This window comes from Phallusia mammillata, chromosome 6 (assembly GCF_965637545.1).
Source record: "Phallusia mammillata chromosome 6, kaPhaMamm4.hap1.1, whole genome shotgun sequence".
Lineage (NCBI taxonomy): Eukaryota > Metazoa > Chordata > Ascidiacea > Phlebobranchia > Ascidiidae > Phallusia > Phallusia mammillata.
The window spans coordinates 17,179,966-17,192,675 of record NC_137257.1 but is presented as its reverse complement, the minus strand read 5'-3'; the positions used below and the strand labels follow the sequence as shown (position 1 = coordinate 17,192,675).

General features: G+C 34.4%; 1 protein-coding gene across 1 annotated transcript in view; it reads left to right on the top strand.

Annotated features, from left to right (window-relative positions):
- The window catches only part of LOC145233087 (5'-3' exoribonuclease 1-like), a 43,867-nt gene that overhangs the window by 15,843 nt on the left and 15,314 nt on the right, over positions 1–12,710 (top strand). The window contains exons 20-34 of the mRNA XM_080097746.1: positions 493–606; positions 668–754; positions 1,299–1,396; positions 1,575–1,718; positions 2,048–2,140; positions 2,646–2,781; positions 3,141–3,265; positions 3,781–3,924; positions 4,628–4,754; positions 5,303–5,416; positions 5,634–5,725; positions 5,863–6,052; positions 6,964–7,101; positions 7,931–7,991; positions 9,875–10,161. Of these exons, the coding sequence (XP_079953872.1) occupies positions 493–606; positions 668–754; positions 1,299–1,396; positions 1,575–1,718; positions 2,048–2,140; positions 2,646–2,781; positions 3,141–3,265; positions 3,781–3,924; positions 4,628–4,754; positions 5,303–5,416; positions 5,634–5,725; positions 5,863–6,052; positions 6,964–7,101; positions 7,931–7,991; positions 9,875–10,161 (1,950 nt within the window). The remainder of the gene's footprint in view (positions 1–492; positions 607–667; positions 755–1,298; positions 1,397–1,574; positions 1,719–2,047; positions 2,141–2,645; positions 2,782–3,140; positions 3,266–3,780; positions 3,925–4,627; positions 4,755–5,302; positions 5,417–5,633; positions 5,726–5,862; positions 6,053–6,963; positions 7,102–7,930; positions 7,992–9,874; positions 10,162–12,710) is intronic.

Genomic DNA, 12,710 nt, shown 5'->3' with positions numbered 1-12,710 from the left:
ATAGCGATTTCCGTAGGACTACGAAGGACCGAGGTTCTACAATCTTAATTGTGTTGCAAAAGAACAATTGTTTGCGCATAATTGAATATCTTAAACTCGTCTGTGATGTCACAAGTTGCTCTTAGATCATTGATATTTGCAAACGAGCAAGTTTATAGGTTAAATAAATCCTGAATGTTGTAGTTAAGGTGGAAATGTAAAAACGAATTTTATTTAGCTTGGACCGTAAGTCCTACAACTCTACGAGGGATTAGCAAAACGACCATTCTGTAAAGTCAAAAAGTTTGAACACCACTGTCCTTCGCCTGGGAAATAGTCTATGCGGCCTAAACGAGTGTCGATAAACCGTTTGGTGGCCTTTATAAACAAAAAGGTTCCCCATCCCGGAGCTAGTCAATAAACCCTTTCTTACCCTAACAATGGCAGCTTTTTGTTACACACATATTGCTTTTAATCTATTCATTATTGTAAGGTTTAAATTTTTATTTTTAGGATATTTCAGTAAAAGATCCAACATTTAAAAAACTGAAATCCCTTTCTGAACTGTTTCCTAAAAATGCTGAAGTTTTCAACCTGGGTGTCCCACACTATGGTTGTTATGGCCAGGTAAAACTTATTTGCCACATTTTCATTCAATATTATTTTTGCTAACATTGTTTTGTCTTAGGTTGTTCAAGCTAAGGAGAGCAATGCCACTGTTAAATTTCAAGTCCCAGAAGAACCTGATTTCAGCAAAGTTTTATCCCAGTCAAGTGTAAGTATTAAACATTGAAAATTTATGCTACTTTTAAGAACATTTGGTCTTAAATTCTGGTTGAAGTTAAGTATGAGCTGCACTAAGCCAGTTCCTGGGCAACCTATATCGAGCATCAAATAGGTTTTATAGCATTTAATGCAATGTGAGAATCTTTTGCAGCAAATGCAAATTTGACAATTAAGACTTATTTAAATAAAAAGGCGATTTAGTGGTTTGGCACAGTTTTCATTTGTAAAGTAAAATTTTAAAGAACTGATTTTTTTGCTTTTGCATTGATGAGTTAACTGCAAATAACGGACAGATTCATTTTGACACAAATTCATGCCTGTGAAAGTATGACTTATGTAATGTTAGGCTTTGTTTTGTAGTATTTTGTAAAGAAATTGTCAGGCCCTCACATATTGGAACTTTATCTGCAAAATTATGACCTTTTTCTTGTTTTTTGCTTAGTAAGGCAAAGATTTGTTGTTTGTTTTTTGTCACAAACTGGTATCCCTAATGTACCATTTTAATATTGTGCACTCTATATTTTACAATGCAGAAACTTTCATCTTATCAGCCCAGTTGGAGATTGGCATCAACTATTGGCATTTCAAACTTCCTTTTCTGTCGAATTACTGGATCCATTTACATTTTCTAGTGAGTTATTTTTTCAATTAGTCATTTATGATTTTTATGTATTTTTCATTCCCTTCAAAAAAGTTTTTAAAAAAAATTCTATTGAAAAAAGTAACATTTATATTTTTGTTTGGTTTTTAAACTGTGTTGATTTTTTTACTGACATGAAAGTTTTTTATATATATTTTATAATGTGCAGTCCACCAACAAGAAAATGGAATGTTGGTTTGAACTTGAGGTTTTCAAAAGAAAATTCTGGAATTGCTGGATTTTCCAAAAAATCGAACAACGAATGGCTTTATTCTGAAGCTGTTGGTTCTGTTCTCAGAGAATACTTAGAAAGGTATCACAATTTCTACTTTGTAAAACTCTGAGCCTGATATTATGTTGAAATATAGCAAAATTTTAATTTTATTTTAATCTTTCATTTAGTACTCAACAAAAAATAAGAATACATATGTATCAGTTTTAGTATTAAAACAACATTTTTTCTGTAATACCAATAGTTACAAAAGGAAACAAATTAGCCTTAATATAGTGTCATTCAAATAGTTTTCGAATTCTAATTTTCTGCTGTTAAAGTTCTAGTTTTTAAAATGGTGCAGAAAGAAGCCTAAATAATCGAACACAGTTGCAATTTAGGACTGCATTAACTTTTTATGTTTTTTCAAGGTTTCCAAAAGTGTTCTCCTATCTTCAAAGAGTGCTTAGTCGTGGTAATGAAAATCAAATTGATGCCGAAGCAATGTTTGGTTCCGAAGTTGTGTAAGTCACACTTGGACATTTTCAATACATAACTCAGTGTTTCTCAACCTTTTTTGAGCCATGGATAACTTTGGAACACCAAACTAAATTTTATAATTATGCAATAAACAAACAAGCTCACACCTGTGACAATGTTTCATGAAACACTGGTTGAAATCACTGACCTAACTTATCCTAACTCAATTTAAAAATATTTTTTTTAAATAATTTTGCTTACCTAAAGTTAAAAAAAATTGGTTAGCAAGCTGGTTATACATCATAAAATGAATTAAATACTACTTTGCTAATTATTAGGGTCTTAATTAGTGATTCTCAAACAGTGTGCCTCGGCACAATAGTGCGACACAAAGTTTTTTGCTGTTTTAAAGTTTTGTTTGGTGTTTTTGGTCTTAATGACAGAATGCCTATATGCATGACATTGTTTAAAAGCTATTTTTTTTTCTTATTTGTCACATAAACAATCTAACCTACCATAGTAAAATTACCAACTTTTTTGTTGTTGCAGGCAAGAAAAGCTGCAAGAGCTATCAAAGTGGTTGAAAGCACAACCATGCTATGATGGACAGAAAGTACACGAAAGTTCAAACACTGTTGAACCTGAGGTTATCAAAGCAATTTGCAATACATTGGACCAGTTCAAGGTATGCAATCATCATTCAAACCTCTTTGTTAGTTATTGATATATTGTTAAACTGTAATACTTGGAAAATTATGGATCCTTGGAAATTATTGATATGTTGTAAACTAAATCCTTGGAAAATTATGTTTTAAAATCCATTTGTTTAGCGAACATAAAATTTCAAAGTATTTCGGGGGACACATATTGTTTGTTTTTTTCTGTCTAGCGCTGGTTTGTTCCATGCATTTGGTCAAAAAAGAGTGCTTCAAATGAAAGAGTGTTTTTTTTCAAAAGTAGTTAGTTTTCCAAAATTGAACCTCCCAAAGTTTGATCCATCACCCACAGGCCCCATGTTGTGTAAACAAAAATGTTTCTTTACAGAATGAGGGAAAACGTGAAACAAGAGAAGTTACAGTTGGCGTACGTCCGCATTTTCTGTATCGACCACTTACTCAACAAGGAACACTTATCCCTGACAAAAATGCCCAACACCAATTACTTGACAGGTGAAATCATTATCTGTATTAAGTGTCCTTGCTGTTTCATAAACTGTTTAACATGGATATACCTGAAGAAGTGAAAATGCAAATATAAACTTGACTTGACTCTTAAATAAGCCCCAACAAAGGTGTTGTTAGTTTTAAGCTATGCTTTTTCATTTGTGATAAAGCCATTTTCCTTAGTCATACACAGAATTCTGCATTTTTACTACAGGGGCCTGGGCATAGGCCTTGTTATTTATTTTGTGGGCAAAATTTTGGGGGACCTTTCCAGGTTTCAGAAAGATGCCATTCGTTTATGTAGCTATTATGTTTAAAGGTGTCCCTAATAAAAGTGATGTATTTTGGTACTCATTTGCATGACATAAAATGCCAATTCTTACTTTTTTCGTTGTGTCTTTTAATACTTTCTAAAGCATCTTTTAATACTTTCTAAAATAAAGCGAAAGTGATTTCTGGTTAGCGTTATTTAGCGAGAAATTAAATTAACCTCAGAATTTATTGTGAAACTACTTTCATAGAGTTGTTAATGTTCGAGACGGATACACTGTGCCCCTCGGATTTCGTGGAACGATTGTTGGTATTCACAGCCAGAGCAAAAACGAAAAAGATTTGATGTTTGATGTCTTATTTGATGAAGAGTTTTTGGGAGGACTGACCTTGGGGTAAGTAAATTTGTAATTAAGTTTTATTTAAACTTAATGCTCAGGCTAATACTTACTCAGACACTCTTGTATAACGTTTGACTCTTTAGCTGTGTCCTTTTCGTCAAAATCAAATTTAGAAGACTCAATCCTTTTTGTGTGCAAGCTCGACATAGCTGAAAATGTATGAACTGGTCACATTTTTGTGACCTTATAATTAAAAAAAATGTGTTTACAATTTCAATCTTACACTCTGATTACTCAAAATGTTTAGGGAAACAAGACTGACTTTTTAATCTACATTACAGTATTAAATGATACTGGTAATAAATCACATTAATGAATGAAGTAATTACGACTGTACAATGTTATAAACCACACTTCAATAAAGCAATGTATCCTGTAGTGGTCAGTGGAAATAAAGACAAAATAAACTGTTGCTGCCAGGCATAGTGTAGAAAAGTATTGCTCTTCTAGCAGGTTTATTACAAAGACAAATTTTGTTCAAGATGTGCCATTATCCCGATGAAGTTGTCTCATATGGGACGTTGATTATTTACAATAAAACTAAAACTGCTGTAAGAGTAATACTTGCTAAAGACAAAATATGGTAAAAAAAATTTTGAAATCATTTCCTAGTGAATAGTGATTCTTTAAAAAAAAATTTGCCAAATTAGTAGAATAATTGCACCATGGTTCTTCAAATTTATCATACTTGCTGCAGAGGTCGATGTCCTCAGCGAAGAGGTTACAAACTGCCCTCATGTGCAATCATCAACATTTCCTATGGTGAAAGGTTTCTCAATAAAGATAGCAAACCTGTTGCAGTTGTGAGGCCGAACCATCAAACTGTAAGTCAAACTAATAGGCAAAACTTTGTGCAGTCAAAGTGAAATTTCTCTATGTAAAGATGTATTAAAATTCTGCTAATGTTGGTCAACAAAGCAGGAAAATAAAGCTTTTGCAATAAGCAAACTATTTGGACAAGCATTTTCAACTGTATTCAATGGCCCCTTATTTCGGATCATGGAGTCTTTTCCTGGGTTCTCAACAAAAAGCACATGTGAACATGAATGCCTATTTGGGCATTCTATTGGTGTTTTCTATTGGCCTTTTTTGGTACACTTAGCATTGTGAAATTGTCATAAACTAGTTCATTTGCATCAATGGCACAAGGTTCAGTTGAAAACATCGAGCAGAAAGGGGATTAAGGTTCGGCCTTGTGGCTGAATATTCAGTTTCGACCCAAACCTTTTGAGGTGGGTTTGGTGCATCACTACTAAAAACCATGATTTACTCTGAGATGTCAAAATATAGATATGTTTTTTTATTGTATTTTTCGACAATCAGGCTGTCGAAATATTTGTTTTACCTTCATTATTTTGAAATTTTGTCTTAGGGCTCATCAGATCGCTATAGTAATCCACCTATGGGTCCAAATCTTGGTCAAGGCCGCTTCGTTCAATCTCGTCATTCTGCTTTCAAACCCGCCAACAAAAATCAACCACCAAAGGTCAATAAAACATGTCATAGTGTTCTGTGTCGCTAAAGACTTAAGTAAACACAGACTTTAGCCACACCTACTGCATATAAATATGGACACTTTGGGAAAGTTGTTATATTCAATTTAAAATATATTTTTTGGAACTGTTGTAGTATAGTCAAAAACTTGACATGAAGAAACTGTTTTATATTGAAAACAAACTAAAAAAACTGATGTCTATGTTCAGACATACAAGCAGTCCTCACAACACCATCAACCAGTGCAGTTACTTCAACGAGGAACTAATCAACCCCATTCTTCACACCACACACCACCTATGTATGTATATAAATGTGTTAACTTTTTGTTATTGATAAATTGAAGTTCTAATATACTTTCTGAAGTTTATCTGAAGCCCTTCTGTGGGCAGAGAATGCTACAAACATTGCATTTTACATTTTTTTCTTTTTTTTTAGGTCCAGTTCAAGGCAAGACAACAGTTTTGAAGAAATGTGGCAAAGTTTAAAACTCAGCAGCCAAAGTTTACCCAACCCATCTCAAACTCAAAGTGCTCCTGCATCTAAACCTACTTCAACTAAATCAAGCACTTCCACTGTCAAGCAACAAGAACGGTCTTCTAATGATGGCATTATGACAATGTTAAAGGTGATGGTACTTCTATGATAGTATGTCATAACTGCTGGTCTGCATGAACACTTCAGGGCTGATCCCAGTTATAAATTTATACATCTTAACTGATTAATTGTTGAAATGACTTTTACACGAAGCTGATATGTGCATTATACAAACCAGGCAATGGTGCTTGTAATTTGACCTTTGACTGGCTTACAGACCACTAAGCCTCCGTAGCTCAGTCAGTAGAGTGCGAGTCCCAGAAAGGCTCCTGTCATGGGTTCGAATCCCACCACAGTCTAGCCCAAGGGTCGGCAACCCCTGGCACTAGGCGGATGGTTTTTCATGGCACACCGACCGATTTGCCTTTTTATATTAAAGTAACAATTTAACGAGTTACACAGCTTGTTTTCAGTTTTTATCATGTCATTGTTTAAAAATTCAGCCCTATATGCACAAAACACTCTGGTTTCTTTTTATTATTGATATCTGCTGGCACACACCACTATTATTAAGAAAAACGTTGGCATGCGAGGTCGTTAACACATGGAAATTGGCATGCCTCGCCTGAAAGGTTGCCGACCCCTGGTCTAGCCTGTGCTTGGTGACTGGCTGATTCTGTACTTTCAATAGGCCTGGCAAAATATGAATAATAATGATAGCAATGATCACAATTTTGAGAGGCTATTCCATACACCAACCATAAAAGTCAAGCATATTCAGTGTAATTTGTGGTGTATATCTAAACAGAATTGAAGAATTATCTTTATTTCTACTAACCAGTACAAGCCTGAAATGGTCTGATATCTCACCAACTCAACATTTTAGTTTTAAGTAAAAAAATTTATGTCATCCCTCAGAAAAATATTTGTTTAGTGAAAAGCTAAGTATTGGGCACAAAAAATATTAGTGGCTTCAAATGTTATATTTTTGGTTTTACACAGGCTGCTAAAACACTACCTAAAGTTCCAAGGTCATTGCCAACTGCCCCTGAACAACAGAGTGCATCACATTCTAACATCAGTGTGTCAAAAAACAACAGCAACAATTCAACTGTCAGTCACCCAGAAAATCGTTCAGAGGTTTGCAATATATTCTGTTTTACCCTAAAGTCTCACTATTTACCTCTTCTCTTCCTTAGCATAGGACAAATACTTCCTGAATCAAACAAAAGTTGGATAGTTTGTACTTTTGATAGCATGATTATTTAAGCACAGTACTGATCACTGTGTTTGACTTTACAACACCAAACTTTTTATGATTATTTTATCTCTTGAAATGTATTATTTACAACTTTGCATATGTGTGGCCCTGTGAGTTTCTGCCCGAAGAAACAAACAAAGCTTATAAAAAACAGTGACTAACATGTGACTCAATAAAAGAAGAATAGGGAAAATATTAACATTACAAAATAGGTGATAGTGTAAGTGCAATGGTAAAATGTGCTAGGCCACCCTTCTAGTTATTGTTAGTATGAAGTGTTTAAATCAAGAGTTTGGGTGTTAAATTTATCCTTGAAAATATTGTAATAGGTTTTTCATTAAAGTTATAGACCAGGCGTGGGCAACCTGCGGCCGCAGGCTGCATGCGGCCCTTCATTAAAGGTTGTGCGGCCCGCAGAGGTTCTTGGATTTCAAAAGTACTGGCAAACGAGTCCACTTATTACATATTTTTGCGCTGATTAATGCGCCTGGTGCTAGTTTTCTGCGATCTGTCAAAATGTGGCTACAATCAAATATGAATTATACTTGTAGTTAAGCACATTTGGTAAGAAACGAAGCAAAATCACTTTGTGTTATGCACATGTGCGGCCAGCGATGCAATTTTGACATTTATAATTGGCCCTACAGTAACAAAGGTTGCCCACCCCTGTTATAGACCATTCAATTGACTCGTTTTTTTTGTGTGAAGGAATTTACAAGAAAATTGAAGGAATCTTTAAAAATTACCCCCAAGCCAAGCACCAATACAGGTATGTTACTTACACAGATAAGAAACTGGGATTTTGAGCTTTTATTTACCCTTTAAAGACAACTAATTATTATGGGTCCCCTTCCCTGAAGGGGACACATATTGATTTTACTCAAATTGTTTTTGTTTTTTTTCTTTGTTTTTCTTCTTTTTTTTTCTCCCCAAAGTTTGTCCGACTCGTTTTTCCATCAAATGTTTGATGGATTTCGATGAAATTTACACAGATGGTAGATATAGGTATGTAGATGTGCATCCCACTTTGTTTTTGTTGATAACCCCAGTATTTACCCCGCTAGCCCCCTTTTACCCCAAAGTTTGTCCGACTCGTTTTGCCATCAAATGTTTAATGAATTTAGATGAAACTTACACAGATGGTAGATATAGTTATGTAGATGTGCATCCCACTTTGTTTGTGTTGATAACCCCACTATTTACCCCGCTAGCCCCCTAAAATGATTTTTTCACCCAAAGTTTGTCCGACTCGTTTTTCCATCAAATGTTTAATGGATTTGGGTGAAATTTGCACAGATGGTAGTTATAGTTATGTAGATGTGCATCCCACTTGGTTTGTGTTGATAACCCCACTATTTATCCCGCTAGCCCCCTAAAATGTTTTTTTTTTTCACCCATAGTTTGTCCAACTCTTTTTTCCATCAAATGTATGATGGATTTGGGTGAAATTTGCACAGATGGTAGATATAGTTATGTAGATGTGCATCCCACTTTGTTTGTGTTGATAACCCCAGTACTTACCCCGCTAGCCCCCTAAAATGTTTTTTTACCCCGCAAAGTTTGTCCGACTCGTTTTGCCATCAAATGTTTAATGGATTCGGATGAAACTTACACATATGGTAAAGATAGTTATGTAGATGTGCTTCCCACTTTGTTTGTGTTGATAACCACAGTATTTACCCTGTTAACCCCTTAAAATGGGTGAGGTTTTAAACAGTGTCGGAATGGGCTGAAATTTGGATAGCTTGAAGAAGAGACCATTTATAGGTGTTGATTGTTGTGTTCAACCCTGTAGCCCCAACATTCACCCCACTAGCCCCCAAAGTGTAAAACGTATTTGTATGTTATTGGGCACCCCAAACGAAAGATTTCTGTGGCCCAATAGTGTTACAAGGGCAACCAGTTGTGTGTTACTTGTGTTTGTGGGTTGCTTGTTGGACGTTTTTGTGGCATGGCAGTTAGGGGGTTGTTAACAGCCCTATGTAGTCAGAAGCATTAATGGTTGTTGCTCACAACACCTCTAGTGGTCAAACCTTTAAACATTGGCGGATTGGGCTCAAATTTTGTAGCACTATTGATTGAATTATTGTGGTTTCATAGTATTATTATTTAAGCCCAGTGCTGATCACTGTGTTTTACCTTACAACACCCGACTTTCTCATGGTTATCTCTTGAAATGCATTATTTTTAACTTTGCATGTGTGGGGACCCATGAGTTTCTGCCTGCAGAAACAACTAAGGTTATAAAAGATGCTGGATAATGTGGGACCCAATATAAAATAAGCAGAGGAAATATATGAATGTTTTAAAATAGGTTATAGTGTATAGGCAATGACAAAATGTGCTAAGCCACCCTTCTAGTTTTGTTGAGTCATTGTCAAATATTTAATTTATCTTTTGAAACCTAATTTTACCAAAGGTAGGTCAGCGTCTGAAACCTTCACCTTTCTTTTTTACATAAAACTGCTGGAACAGAAGTTTACCTTTCTAAAAGCCTTCATGAGGATAATGTTTTGAAAGACAGATTCTTAATGCCGAATATTTATAACAAAACTGCTGGAAAAGCAACACTCGTTTATACATTTTGCCTGAAAGCCTTACTTAATGCAAAATGTTTTGTGCTCTTAAAATCAATTTATTGTTTATTTTCAGGCATAGAAGCTGACCAGATTTCATTAAACCAACTTTTATCGTCCCTTAAACTCTCTAATGAGGCCCAAACAACAACACAAAAGTCTCAAAATGTGCAGTTTGATCCCCTGCAGAAATTGATGAGTCCTGCAGCTCATGGACAGCTTCTTACACCCGACAGCTTTGTAGTTTCCGTATCCAAGACAGAGGCCAACAAAGTCACCACAGGAGTCCCTGTTTTTACACGGCAATTTCAGAAGCCGGTTTCAACAAGCAAAGCACATCAAAGCACTTCTGCATTTCTCAAGGTAAAATATTTTTTTTAAGTAACACAAGCCAAGACATATTTTATTTGCATAGTCACTTCATCATCACAGTTCCATTGTTGAACTGATACATTTTAATAAGTTTTGATTGTTGAATGGATGAGTTTTGGACATGAACACTGTTTAAAAATATGTTATAAAAGTTCTAGCTTGTTAAATTTGGACTGCCCTATGCACAGGCGACGTTATTTTGATTATTGCCCAAAATTGGGGGGGGGGGACTTTTACAGGTTTTAAAAACATGCCATTTTGTCATACAATTCCCAATAAACTTGATGGCAAGTTAAGAATGCTTGTGCTATAACTTTAATTGTGGCTGTTCTGTAATGCAAATGATACAAACTTTGTTTCATAGCATTTTTTTGTTGCACTGCATGTTTTTTTAGTAGGTGTTGTTCATAAAAGAGACATATTTTGGGTTTACTCGCTAACTGACATGACAATCCAGTTCCTACTGCAATGACTGTTGTATAATACCCAAGTTACACCTGATTTTTGGGAGGGTAACATATCACCCCTAAATTGATGCCTATAGTGTCATGTTGCTTGTAAATATATAAAGCCAACTAGAATTTGGCAATTTATATGCTTGAATGGCAGTAATTCATATTACAGATAGACTATTTCGGTATGATAACAATTTTCGCAAAAACTTTCATAAAGATCCTTTGACACTAATAAATCTTTAATCTTGGGTGTTTGAAACTTTGTCACAAACGTGACAATCTATGTTTTTGAGATACATTCCCAAATATGTATTTGTTACTTTGCATTGGAATCAGAAACAAAACTAAGTAGTAAATAAACTAACTTTTTAACTGACGATAATAGAGGTTTTGCCAAACCAGTTACTGTTGCTAAAGCCTTAACAAACAACACTATAAAACAAAGAAATGTATAGACCCTTTTTGGCATTTGTACAATGAAATTTTTTTGCAGTAGTTTTAGGTTATGTATTAGGTTTCAATCCTGTAATAATCTTTGGTTAAATGCACTTTTGTGCCAAATAAAACTGCTTGTTTTGCTTCAAATTTTGTTTACATTTAAAATATGTTGTTACATTTGTTGCTTATAACAGAGGGTGTAAAAGCCCAATTGTTCTGCACGCATTTTAAATAATTTACAGTACATTGTGCTATCCTATGATTCGATTTCGTTCCTTCATACAAAGAACTTCCTTTTTATTGCTCCGGAATTTAAAACAATCAAAACAGGTGTCAGTTAAGAACCATAGAGGCTGCTTCCTAACAAATTGTGTACAGTTAATCATCTATATGTCTTACTCATGTACTGTTAAGTGTAAAAGGTTTTGACATTTTTTGTGAACTGTTAAAACAGTTTTTTTATATTAGTTTTGTTTAATGGCTTTGAATTTCAATTAATGTTTTCTGATTATGTTGAAATTTACTTAGACTTTACTGAAAAGTTATGAAAAATTATGAAAAATTAAGATTTTTGGTTCATTTTGCCCTATGGTCTAATATGCAAATTAATCCAGTAAGCTGGTATTGTTTTTTTTATACTGTGCGACATGCAAGTGTCTCCTGAACTGATTTGCAGCAAAGACTTCCTGTGTCAGTAGTACAGCTATGACAGCTAAGGACCTGTTATTCTACGGCATAACCAGGTCGTTGCTTTATGTAACAACAGCAATGCGCTGTCAGTGAGTAGACCAAGTTATGGTAGCATGGAAGATTAGGCTTAAAAATAAGTGTTTTAGATAAATGTGCAATCATTAAGGTTAGATTTTTTTACATATGTTGCAGTCAAAACAACAGTCCCAAAGAAACACAAACTGGTTTTAGTGTAAAGATTAGATTAGTTTTGTATGCTTTCGACATAAGGTACATGAACATTTTTGGAACTTTAACCACTTTGCAACTTGTGCATTAATCTTTGGCATGGTTTGCTTATTCTTAATAGGGATAAAATTTTGCAATAGAAACCTTCTATGAAAGAAACATTTTAGTTTTCTCTTTGCTTGCAGAAGGAAGTTTTAGTCGAGAGGGAATGTTATTGTACAAAAACAGGTTGAAAAATCTTTTGAGTTATTAGCAGTGTTTGGTGTACAAAGGTGCATATTTCTTTTCATTGAGAAAGTTTTGTGTCTAAATTTTTTTAAAGTTTTGATTGCACTAAACTGGTTTAAAATCCATTTTAGTCAAATGTTTTTATCTAACCTGCTCCGAATAAACAACCGTTTTTTTTTGTTATCATGTGTTCCTTCAGAAAAGTTTAAAATGTGTTTTAACTAGACCTAGGTTTTTGTTTTTATTTGTTGTTTTGATTTATACTGTGCTAAATGAACACCCCGTTTTCCTATGACATATGTTGCTTTAAATAATGTTTTGTTCAACCATTTTTCACATAGACCCAGTATGTATTCGAGGCCATAGTTTACTATACAAAAGCTTTCTTAATTTCCATCATACACAGAATAAGAAAAAGGATTGTTTTTTTTTAAGACAGTCTAGATTTTAAGGCCATAGTGAACTGTACAAAATCTTTCTTAATACCCATCATACACTTAT